This window comes from Lolium perenne, chromosome 5 (assembly GCF_019359855.2).
Source record: "Lolium perenne isolate Kyuss_39 chromosome 5, Kyuss_2.0, whole genome shotgun sequence".
Taxonomy (NCBI): domain Eukaryota; kingdom Viridiplantae; phylum Streptophyta; class Magnoliopsida; order Poales; family Poaceae; genus Lolium; species Lolium perenne.
The window spans coordinates 17,378,009-17,390,804 of NC_067248.2; the positions used below are offsets into that span (position 1 = coordinate 17,378,009).

At 40.2% G+C, this 12,796-nt stretch overlaps 1 protein-coding gene across 1 annotated transcript; it reads right to left on the bottom strand.

Moving 5' to 3' along the window:
- Nucleotides 1-1,217: 1,217 nt before the first annotated feature.
- On the bottom strand, nt 1,218-10,830 carry LOC127304550 (uncharacterized). The gene is made up of 3 exons (XM_071820687.1): nt 9,968-10,830; nt 9,465-9,863; nt 1,218-1,269 (listed from the first exon to the last, which is right to left on the bottom strand). Exons 1-3 carry the CDS (start codon nt 10,828-10,830, stop codon nt 1,218-1,220), a joined length of 1,314 nt encoding a protein of 437 aa, XP_071676788.1.
- Nucleotides 10,831-12,796: the final 1,966 nt, after the last annotated feature.

A 12,796-nucleotide genomic window follows, 5' to 3' on the forward strand; every position in this document is an offset into this window, starting at 1 on the left:
TCCTCTTGGGGTTCCCAACGGGCACGTCAACTGCGCGCCAGCATCAGGGGGGTACTAGCCGGAGGGAGGTCACCGGGTTGAGTAGGTGCTTGCCGGAGTGTCGCCAGAGGTACGGAAAGAGGAGGATGACGAGAAGAGAAAGAGGAGGAGGAGGAAATAAAAAGGAAAAGGATGGAGGAGGAGTAGGAGGAGGAGAGAAAGTGAGCAAGGGGAAGAGACCATCGGGTTGTTTTCTTTATATACGACAGGTTCCCGCCGGCGCACCACTATGCCGGTGCGCCAGCGGTATAATTTATTTTTCATCAAGAACTAAATCCTGCAAAAACTCCTGATTTCTTTTCAATTTTGGGGAAAGTAAAATTCAAATGTAAAATTTTGCGTATATACATTTTGATATAAAAAAAACTTTTCAATCGGAGGTCATATGCAACCAAAAAAGTCGTTTTACCGAAAGATTGCGCCATTTTTGGAAGAAAAAAAATCGAAATTCATGTTTGTTAATTTTTCTTAAAATAGATCACATAACACATGGGCATCTCGACGGATTTTTCTTTTAAATTTCTATCATTATCTTTTATTCTTTCAAAACTTAAAAGACGTTCCACGAAGGGATGTGTCTGGAGCAAAAATGGGAGCTCCTGGTTCAATCAGGGCGCACCACCATATTGTTGCGTCGGTGGTAATTAAATCATCCAGACGCACCAATATGGCGGTGCACCGGCGGCAAGAGAAGCTGCCATTTTTTACATGGCCCAAACCTAGACCATTACCTCAGGCGCACCAAATTTATGGTACGCAGTGATATTTCGTTATCACCGGCGTCCCCATATAGTGGTGTACCATCGGTACATAGCATCGGCGTGCATTGTTTTGACGCGCCCACGATAACTTTTGTGGCTATAGGTCTTTTCCTGTTTGTGGATGAACACCGGTCAGACGATACTTTTGCTCGTAGCGGCTGCTAAACTGACATACTACAAGGCTAATGTTCTCCGATCCTATATGGATAGCGGGGCAGCTACTTTAAGCCATGGGTTAGTCATGTCTTAATGGAAATTGGCACGGAACTGCTGATTTGATTAACGCAATGTTAGTGAAAAGCGATCGATGTAAAATGTCGTACTTGCTTACCTACGAAGCTAGCTTCTTCAGATAACGCACGATTTAATTAATTCGCTGTAGCTGCAATTTATATGGTTCCCATTGTGCCAACAAGATCAGCGGTTGCAGACAAACTTCTCCTTACAGTTGATGCAGTCAGTCAAGAACCTGAAGCCCGTACACACCTGAATGTAATTATCAGGCTTAAAGGAATCAGTGGTACCGGTTTGTAGTCAAGAAACTGATCGACAAAGACGTTTCTAGATAAGGATATCAATTAAGATAATGAAAAGGAACCAGTGATGCCGATTCATAGTGAATTGTCAGCATGAGCGGCAGTCGACGTTGGCTTCAGTCTTTTTCCTAGCTCACTAATTTGACAGGTACGGAAGCAAATTTGGTGCACATGAGCACCGGTGCTCTCAGTTTTTAAAATATTTAAAAACTGAATTTCTGCATTTCAAAAAATCATCACATTTATTCTATGAATACATACAAATATTCTAAATAATTGTGCAAAGTTTCGGTAGAAATAGCATTGTATTTTGAGCTACAGGAAAATAACAAATTTGTGGCTACGTATAGAGGTATATGTTTGTCAGAAATTTGTCTTTTTTGTATAGCTTAAAATATGACATATTTTTCTTCAAAATTTCTGCCGTACCTTCAGAATGTTTATATGTATGTGGGTATTTAATTTCATATTTTTAAAAATACAAAAAATTTGATTTTTAAAAATCAGGAGCACTGGTGCTCATGTGCCAAATACACTTTTCGGACAGGTACCTACTATAGTTAGCTACTAGGTACTAGCTACTCAGAAGAAAGGATAGCAGGAACAAGAGTGCAAGAGCATCCCTGAAACTACAAACGCCAAACCGCAAATCGCGGATCTAGTATATTGCAAAAGGCCAAGCCGCAAATCGCGTATACAGTATACAACATCTCTGTTTTGCGGTTTGAAATTCATCACGGTAGATTAGATAATGTAAACAAGCTTGTTTCATTTTGAAAGGGATATTTTACGGGACAGAGATTTAGTGCACATAAGCATCAGTGACCCTTTTCAGAAAAATAATTAAAAATTATATTTTTAAGTTTTAGAAAAATCTAAAAATAAATCATGATGTAGTAAGTATTGTATCCCACAAACATGTAAATTTTGATGGAAATAATGTGTATTTTGGGCTGCACAAAAATAACAAATATGTGGATCTAAGTATAGTGATTCAAATCTCCAAAAAAATCAGATTTTGTCATTTTTGTGTAGCTTAGAAAAAAACATTTATAATTGAGATTGTATACGTTAATGGAATACATCATTAGCTACTTTTCGAAATTTGTTACATAATTTTTTAAAATATATAAATATTATTTTCGGAATTTTTTAATATAATGAGAGCATGGTGCCCATGATCCAAAACCACTTTGTGGATTTTATGGTACATCTTACTATAGCGTGTAGTATTAAGTAGATCCAACGGTTAAGATAATTTGGGCCGAAGTTAAGCCCAAGGACTACATAGTAATTATCTATTAATCCTAGCTGATCTATAATTAGGTTAAATATAATCATCGATAGAATATTAAACTGACCGGACGACCAGGTCGAGCTATCGCAAAGATATTCTCGCCACAGTGTGTATCTTCTCCGTGTTCTCGTGTGAGTGTGCAGCATCCATTGAGCTATTTCACGTAGGTACATCTAAATTTGCTAAGACTAGCTACAATAAAAGTATCATACGTAGTATCATTCATGCCATGTTGAAAAAAATCTGATGATGTGAGAGATGGAAGTGATATCATAATATGATGATATCATAATATGATATTGTATCATAGCACGTAAAACTAGAAAACTTAATGACAAATACATCATGTACAAAAATTTCCATTGAGATTCTACAAAACATTAAATATGATGATACTATGATACTATCTTATGATAGTTTATGATACTACCCCACAATGGGAAGTATCATACATTAGTATCATGTACATGAAATTAGTTTATGATACTACACCCACAATGCATAGTATCATAATACGGTATCATACTTATGTCATATTTAATGTTTTGTAGAATCTCAATGCAAATATGTGTACATGATGTATTTGTCATGAAGTTTTCTAAGTTTATGTGTCATGATACGGTATCATACTATGATACTACTCTCGTGTGACACATCAGATTTTTGCCAACATAGCATGTATGATAGTACTTATGATACTTCCATTGAGGATTAGATATACAATTAATTGACTGATATTCGTCTAGCACCATGGATGTACGGCTAGGAAACCAATATACAGGACGGCAGCCTCGGTGTGTGTGTGGAATATATAGATCTCGCTGAATTACTCCCTCCGTTATTAAATAAGTGGATATCTAGCTCTTAACTTTGTCCACAAAAGAGTATACTACTCCTATCTTCTCAATGCACTTTAATTGCTTCTCTCCCATCGCATACAAATCAAATCTAATAATATTAAGCACATATTTTTCTTGTTTTCTGCATGCACTTAGCTTATTGGAGGTGAAAGAATTAAAGAGTAGAGATGCATGTTTGCAATTTTTTACTCCACTTCATAATTTGTCTTGGAAAACTCGCATGTACACTTATTTGTGGACGGGGGAGCATGTCAGATGAACGTCGACAAGCCTCTCGTGCTCAAGACACCCCTGCCATCTTTTTCAAAAATGGACACTTTATTACTTTAAGCAATAGACTCGGCCTCTGCATAGTTAGGATGCACACAGCCGTAGAAATATCTTTTACAAAAAACCAATAGTTCCGATGACAAAAATCCAAAATTCTCGATAAAAAAACTAGCTATGTGGATCCAGGCGAAGATCACGCTGCCAATCATGTTGGGAAAAATATACCTCCCCGTATCCTCCAACCGTGAAGACACCTCCGTAAAGAGCTCTCGATGCTCCACCCGCTGAAGACTAGTCCAGAACAATTAGGCGTATCGCCTAGGCTAATCCAAATACTTCAATGCGCCCTCCTCAACACCATCCCCGACCGTTATGTATCGCTCCTGACCAGATCATTATCCGGGTCACAGACAATGGTGCATCTCCGCTTCCTCTCCTTCATCTACGTCTCCAACAAGTTGTGCCACCTCGCCTACGACACACAGGGTGAGAAACACCCCTCCTCTTACTTCCTCCGCCAGCGTATCACTACTAGGAAAAGGCTTATAGCCGCATGATTACCGTCGGCGCACTAAATTTTAGGTGCGCCAGTGCTATTTACCGCCAACGCGCCACATATTTGGTTCGCCGGTGGTATTCTAATGTCGCCGGCGGTCTTTCATGCGATGGTGGCGTTTAGAGGCAAGGCATCTTCTGGCTAGGTCGCATGCTTGGTTCAGACCCGTGGCATCCAACAAGACGGCGCGTCAGGGGTATCAAGCTACCCAAACCTTCCCGCACGCTCTAGAAACCAACTAGTTCGAGATGCAGAGTAGAAAAAATAGGAGAAAGAAAACGAACACACGCAAGGACGCCCACCCCGACCCACCCAGTCTCCCTTCATCTCCATTTCTTCCAAGTCCCAACCCACCCTGTCTCACTCCCGTCCCACCCAACCTTCCCTTCCTTCTCAGGCACCGGTGCAAGCCGCTTTTGCCTCCATCGTTTCTTCTTTCAGTTTTGTCTTATAAAGAATTCCATATTTTAGATCTGTTGCTGAAGGTTTTTCACAAAACCCCCTAGAACTTGGAAAATAAAAACGGGATCCTTCCATGTGTTTAATCTTGTGAGAACCCTTGCCCCTTCCTGAATCTACCCAGGGTCTTTCGTTTCTGTTGTCACCGCATGGTCAGCAGCGCCCGGGCCCGTACGTCAGTGACCCAGACTTCCTCTAATTTTGGCGAGAAACGCCTTGGCGTTTTCTATTTTCTGAAAATTGCAGGAAATATTTTAATCATGCTAAAATTATACCTTATAAACCGTAACTCAAATAAAAAATGTTTTATATGTTTTCGATCATAAAAATGTGAGGAATCTGGATATGACATCCACATGCCTGATTTCACCACGCATCATGTCGTGTCGTGTACTTTTGCATTTCCCCTATTATATGACACATGGAATATGTGGGATACAATTTAATTATTTTTTCAGTTCTATTTAAATTGTGTAGCTCATCCATGCCATGTATTTCCATTGCTAATCAGCATTTATCTTTGCGGTCTAGAAATAACATGAACTATATAATTATGTTTCAGGAATCCAATTATGCTTAATTTGGGTAAGTGTATCACACCATAAGCCATGTCATGCATGCATGCATCTGTTCATGTGATTCTTCTCTGTAGTAGTAAGTTGTGTGTTTTAGTATTTGATTCTTCTTATATAGGATCACGAAGTGGTGATGTGGAGTACGACAAGTTCCTTGACAGTTCTTCTGCAATTTTTCACAGACGAGCCATCTTTCCTCACCAATTAAATTTCAGCCCTCGCTCTTTATTGCTACCCGTATGTTGCGATTAGTATCGAGTCACGTTACCTACTGCTGATTACCTTGTTGTAGTCACCTACCTTCCATTACCAATAGCACGTTGTTTGTTGTCTGGCAAGCCTCGCGAGTCATAGCGCATGCATAGGTTATTCTTATTGTTGTCTCGGTATCTTTATCAGGATATGTTGGGAGGTTGTTATATGTGTCACCTATGGCGGATAATGTTAATGAAGCAAAGTAAATCATGGTAATAGTTGTTGCAACTAAAATTTAATATACGATAGTAACTTAATAAGTGTTTGCATGTTATCTTCGTCGTGGGGTTATTCTCACTAAAGATAATTTTGCCAAACACAACTAACATGAAAGTAAAAAATGTGTATTTTGTCACCAATACGAGACTATTGAACAGTTATTCTTTATGGTAGGTTTGCTAGGTCTATATGGTCAGCTATCCAAATAGGATCTACCTTATACCCACCCCGTATTGTTGCCAATATATTTGGCAATCGGCTCAATGGTGTGGCTGTTAGGTTTAGGCGTCTTATTAGGATGAGAGTGATTGCCGTTATTTGATCGCTGTGGATATGTAGAAATGACAAGATTTTCAATAATATTCTTCCTCTCTTATGTAGGTTATATATCGATGCATAGCTACGCTTCGCCCGTATGTTTCGAGTGGCTCACCACCATCTTGGATTTTGGTTTTCTTGTTGACCTGCTTCTATGAGGAGCTTCTCAGGAGGCGGCGTTTTGGCTCATAGGAGCAAATGCTCCCATTATAAAAAAATAATTAAAGAACAATTTTAAAAATGTTAAAAAATTCTGACATAATTTTTTTGGTGTACATCGTGACATTCTATGTTAGTGCACAAGTTTTCATGAAGAAACAACATTTTATAGGGCGTGTACAAAAAAGACAAAAAAATGTTCTATACATAGTCATGTTATAGCATTAAAATTTGTCTTTTTTTACAGGAGCCACATAATTTTTTAGTTTTTTTGTAAACTTGTTTACGAATATAAAATGTGTAGATATACATGGAAAATTTTATTTTAGGATTTTTTGACACTTTGAAATGTAGATTCACAAAACGGGAGCAAATGCTCCTATGAGCCAAAGTGAATATCCCAGCTTCTCACCGTTTTGTATCTGTTCGATCGTGTGGGGCATGTATGAAGGAGGAATAAGGGTAGGATTGGGACGAGCTAACTCGCGCGTGAGGCTCTGGTGCGTGAAATCACAACGGAGTTGAAAAACAGGACAACATGTGATGGTTTTGTGCGTGGAAGAAAATGGTGCGGAAGGATTGATCGCGATGATTTTGTGCCGTGCCGTGCTGTGGGATTTATTGGATGATTTGGAATTCGGGTGGTACTTAGTGGTGATGTCCCGAGAGTGACTTCAATGAGTGTGATACTGTGATTATTTCCATGGTGATCACAATCAACTGAAAACTGTATGTGAAGGAGTTGACATATTGCTACCATTAGTTATTTTCTCATGCATGGTGCTAAATGACAAATTATGTACATGATGTATTCACGCAGAAGTACAAAAATGGAACTTGGGCGTGATTTCGTGACGTGCGGCGCGATTGGTCAAGGAAGCATTCGTGTATAAGTATGTAGTGGTGATTGTCAAGAGTCGAGTCAAGAGAGTGGCTTCAATTCAAAACGGGGTGATTAATTTCACAGTGCATAAGTAGTTTTTTTCCTTTCTTAATTTGGCTACAATTCGCCCAATGACGGAGCTGGCCGGCTGGTTTGTACCGACGTGATCCGGTGATCGTTACATTGGAGTAGGATATTAATTGGCGCCCATCAGTTGAAGTACACTGCAATTTATTCCACGCAACAAACAATAACACGGTGTGCAACGTACTTCATCCGTTTTTTTTAATTCACGTTATGAGTTTTGTAAATGTCGATCTTTTAAAGTTTAACATAAAATATAAGAAAAAATAAGCCACCCTCCAGCTCTAATTATTTGTCGCGACCTGCAAATATCTATGGTACAACTAAATATATAAAATTTGAAAAATATTTTATATTATAATTATTGATTTCCCTATAGATATTTGTTTAAAGTTTAGAAAATACGACTTTGATCAAACCGAGGGAGCACATAGGCATGGGTGTAACCTGACCAGGCGACTGCTCCATCGCTATTTTCCGCGGGCGGAGATGAATTTCCCCGATGTGCCTAACTGCGGGCTGATCGCAGGAGAATCGCCGCACCTTTTGCAGAGTAGGCATATGAGACTGACGAGGCGGCAATGGAGAAGGTTTGCTGTGAACACCCAGGAGCTCTTGCAGTAGGAGAAGGAGTACTTCACCGAGGGGAGCCGTAGAGAAGGAAGAGGAGGTTGCGGCGTTGGAGGAGAGGCTGCACCGTCGGTGGAGGACTGGAGGCTGACCCCTCTCTGCCATTGTTGTCTTGTCGGGAGCCTCCTCTGAGTTGGACTCAAATTTCTGGAACGGTGTCAGCAGCTCCGATGATGAATACTGGCATGATCCCTAGATGTTACATTGAGTTCAGGCTAGTGTATGTCGAAGATCATGATTTAAAGTGTCAAAGTTTAGGTTCATGTATCGCCGAAGTCAAATTTGAATGTATCGAACCTATCTAACGAATTAGAAGTGTTAAAATTTAATTAGAAGTATTTGAATTTAAGTTTGATTTGTCTAATTTAAAGATTACATTTTTGAACAAGAAGGAATTGGTGCAGATGTGCCCTATTTCGCATCGCCCAGTATGGTACATGTGCCCTATTTTGCATTATCTTCTAAACCAAGCAATATTTTGGTGATGTAAAAAAATGGTAATGTGATGTAAACCTCCTTACATCTCCTGCTTTGGGTGTCTTTCTTAGATCATCTTTAAAAGATGATCTTATGTACTCCATCCGATCCGTACTAAGTGCCAGGGGATTTATTTTTAATTGTAAATTTGAACTAAGATCATGACACATAGTATGTATTAGATAGATTACATGGTTTATTCACGCAGCAAGTACAAAAATTGAATTCGGGTGTGATTTTGTGACAGGCGGCGGGATTGGTTCATTTTTTTTATGTGGACTGGGGTAGCACGATCCGGTGCACGCACGTAAAGAGAGTGACTTCAATTCGACTCAGGGAAGGACGGCTCCGGTGGGTGCGGTGTGGTCATGCGTGATCATGATGGTGTGTTCCTGGCAGGAGCTAGCCATTTTTTCCACCTTATCTCGGAACTGAGCTCCTGGCATGCAAGCAAGCGCTGACGATGACAAGGACGAAGGGGTTGACGAAGATTGTGTTGGAAACTGATTGCCTTGGTGCGGTGGCAAAGATCAGAAGCAACGACGTAGACAAGTCTATCCATGGACCGTTAGTCGAGTAAATAAAGTCGATGCTGAAGGACTTCGCCGAACACTCTGTTAGGCACGTGCGTCGTACTGGGAATAAAGTAGCACATTTCTTAGCTTGGTTTGGCTGCGAGAATAAGTGTTGTGAAGTGTGGGAGGATGATCCTCTAGCAGGGACGGAGCCAGCAATGAAAGATGGGGGGGGGGGGGGGGGGGGGGGCAGAAAGTATAAGCACAAAAAATTGGTCTCACAACACACTAAAATTTCATAGGTCTACATAATAAAAATATGCTTTTCCTGAAATATAAATGAAATTACATATCTATCAATTTAAATTCGGCTTTACGAGCACAAAGATCAAAAGTCTCAATAATTTCTTCAACACTAAACTTTTCTGCTATTTCCCTCTCTATGTAGACTATGAGACAATAGCGAAGAAAATCATCTCCCAACTTAGTGCGAAGACGTGTCTTGACTAGTTTCATAGCAGAAAAGGCTCGCTCTGCTGTTGCAGTTGACACCGGAAGAGTGATCACTAACCGTAATAACCTCTCAACCATTGGATAATCAGATGATTTGCCAGTCTTAATTATTCCTTTTGTCAATTCAGCAAGTGATTTGCAATTTTTGATCTCTGGATGGTTGCATGTATCAAGCTGAAAATGTGGAAGCTCACACTCCAACCTATCCCTCTCTTGACTAGAAAAATCAGCGGGATAAAAATTTTCTACTAGTCTGCATATCTTAGACTTGTCAAAATTATCATATCTAGGATCCAAGGATGTATAGAGATCTAGAAGCTCAGTTACTTGAGAACTAAATCGATGATTCAACTCTGTCAGTTGTTGATCTATTGCAGCATTAAACACATCTACTTTGTAGTGATGGAATACTGTGGTGTTGTCATGCTTATTTCGAGATTTCTTCACATCAACATACCTAAAGTTGCAACAAATATCAAAGAAATGTAAATCAGTTTCACTATTTAGACACTAATGAGTATGTTTATAAATGGGTAAGTGACTATTGGAAAAGATACTTACTTTTGTTTCATATCCGGTATGTTAATCTCATGCTTCAAACAAAAGGCGCCCACCTCTTCTATAAGACTATCCCATCCACCTTCTGTCAATTCAGCAAGCAATAGCTTTGTGTTAGAAACAATATCCAGTGCATTTGCAATATCCAAAGTTTTACTTTGGAGTTTGACACACAAGACATCAGTGATATTCATAATTTTCTCCATGAGGTGTAGAATGAAGACAAAATCAAATGTAACCAGAAAATTAAGGGCACCCTCGGCATCTCCTCTTGGACCCCATGGAACTGAACGGTCATTTGCTACACCTCTTAGTACCAAAACTAATGGACCAAAGAGCCTTAAAAAGCTCTTTACTGACTTATAGTGGGAACTCCATCTTGTGTCTCCGGCCCTTTGTAAAGATCCAATTTGATTTAATCCTCTTCCTGTGTCAAGATCTCCTAGTTCAATCTCCTTTGCAATTTCAATAGCCTGATTATCTAGCAGCTCATCATTGCATTTAGGAGATGCACTAACAGTATTTACAATAAAATTTGCATTTTGGAAGAAGTTGTGGACCTTAGGTACCTCCCTTGAAGCAGCAACAAGAGCCAATTGGAGTTGATGAGCAAGACAGTGAATATAGTACGCATAAGGACATTCCTGGAGAATTAGAGCTTTAAGCCCATTCCACTCTCCTCTCATGTTACTTGCTCCATCGTAGCCTTTCCCTCTGATATCATTCACACTCAACCCATTACCAACTAACACAGCAATAATTGAGTTCTTGAGAGTCAAAGCACAAGTGTCACTAACATGAATAAGATCAATGAAACGCTCCTTTATCTCCCCATCTATGTTAACAAATCGAAGAACAACAGCCATCTGCTCTTTCTTAGACTCATCTCGAGATTCATCAACCATGATAGTAAACTTGCTATTAGCAATTTCTTCTGAAATGTGATTTTGCACTTTTCGAGCAAATATACCTGCAATTTCCTTCTAAATACTTGGTGATGTGTACTTAGCATTTCTTGGAGCATTTTTAATAACTTCTCCCACCTCCTTATTATAAGAACCCACAAGCTTCAAAATTTCCTTGAAATTTCCTTGGTTTGTGGAATCTTCAGATTCATCATTCCCTCTAAAGGGACATGCTTGGCGCATTAACAACCTGATGCAATGTGAAAATTTGTTAGATAACAATATAACATGCAACAAAGAAATTCTAATAACTTGAAAATGAATAATTCTTACTTAATAACATCGATGGAAGCCGTAGGCCTTAGTCTTGCATCTGCAACCCGTTTCTTGCATTGCTTTTTAATCACCTTGTCAATATGAGTCATATTATTTTTCAGGCTCTCATAACATCGAACAGCGAAATTGTGGGCTGAACTCGGACTAGTTCCCACATGTGTGAGGAAAGCACAATCTTTTCCATCATTGACCTTCTTCCACTTATCAAATCCTTTGACTGAAAATGTCTCTGAACCACACTTACCAATTGGCTTTTTTGAAAAGAGAAAACAAGGCAAGCAATATGCACGATTTTTATAAGGTGAATATTCCAACCAGGAAAAATTTGTGAACCAAGCACTCTGAAATCGGCGACGGCTAGAACCGGTTCCAGTAAAATCATACTCATCCAATTTTGGTTGATAGGGGCCCTCGGTTATATAAAAACGCCTAGCATCATCTTGCTTATCTGAAGGGAGTTCCCAGATTGGAAGACGTCTACCTGGGTCTCGTTCTTATTTTGTGGTTATAATTGTCGCTTGTTCTGGCTCAGTGGAATTAGGATCATTTTCTTCGCCTGCTTGCAGGTCGTTGATACGTCTCCGACGTATCGATAATTTCTTATGTTCCATGCCACATTATTGATGATATCTACATGTTTTATGCATACTTTATGTCATATTTATGCATTTTCTGGCACTAACCTATTAACGAGATGCCGAAGAGCAAGTTGCTGTTTTCTGCTGTTTTTGGTTTCAGAAATCCTAGTAAGGAAATATTCTCGGAATTGGACGAAATCAACGCCCAGGGGCCTATTTTGCCACGAAGCTTCCAGAAGACCGAAGATGATACGAAGTGGGGCCACGAGGTGGCCAGACGCTAGGGCGGCGCGGCCCAAGCCCTGGCCGCACCGGCCTAGTGTGTGGGCCCCTCGCGTCGCCCCTTGACCTATCTCCTCCGCCTACTTATAGCCTTCGTCGCGAAACCCCCAGTACCGAGAGCCACGATACGGAAAACCTTCCAGAGACGCCGCCGCCGCCAATCCCATCTCGGGGGATTCAGGAGATCGCCTCCGGCACCCTGCCGGAGAGGGGAATCATCTCCCGGAGGACTCTTCACCGCCATGGTCGCCTCCGGAGTGATGAGTGAGTAGTTCACCCCTAGACTATGGGTCCATAGCAGTAGCTAGATGGTTGTCTTCTCCTCATTATGCTTCATTGTCGGATCTTGTGAACTGCCTAACATGATCAAGATCATCTATCTGTAATGCTATATGTTGTGTTTGTTGGGATCCGATGGATAGAGAATACTATGTTATGTTGATTATCAATCTATCTATGTGTTGTTTATGATCTTGTATGCTCTCCGTTATTAGTAGAGGCTCTGGCCAAGTTTTTACTCTTAACTCCAAGAGGGAGTATTTATGCTCGATAGTGGGTTCATGCCTCCATTAAATGCAGGGATGTGAGAAAGTTCTAATGTTGTGGATGTGCTGTTGCCACTAGGGATAAAACATTGATGCTATGTCCGAGGATGTAGTTATCGATTACATTACGCACCATACTTAATGTAATTGTCTGTTGTTTGCAACTTAATACTGGAAGAGGTTCGG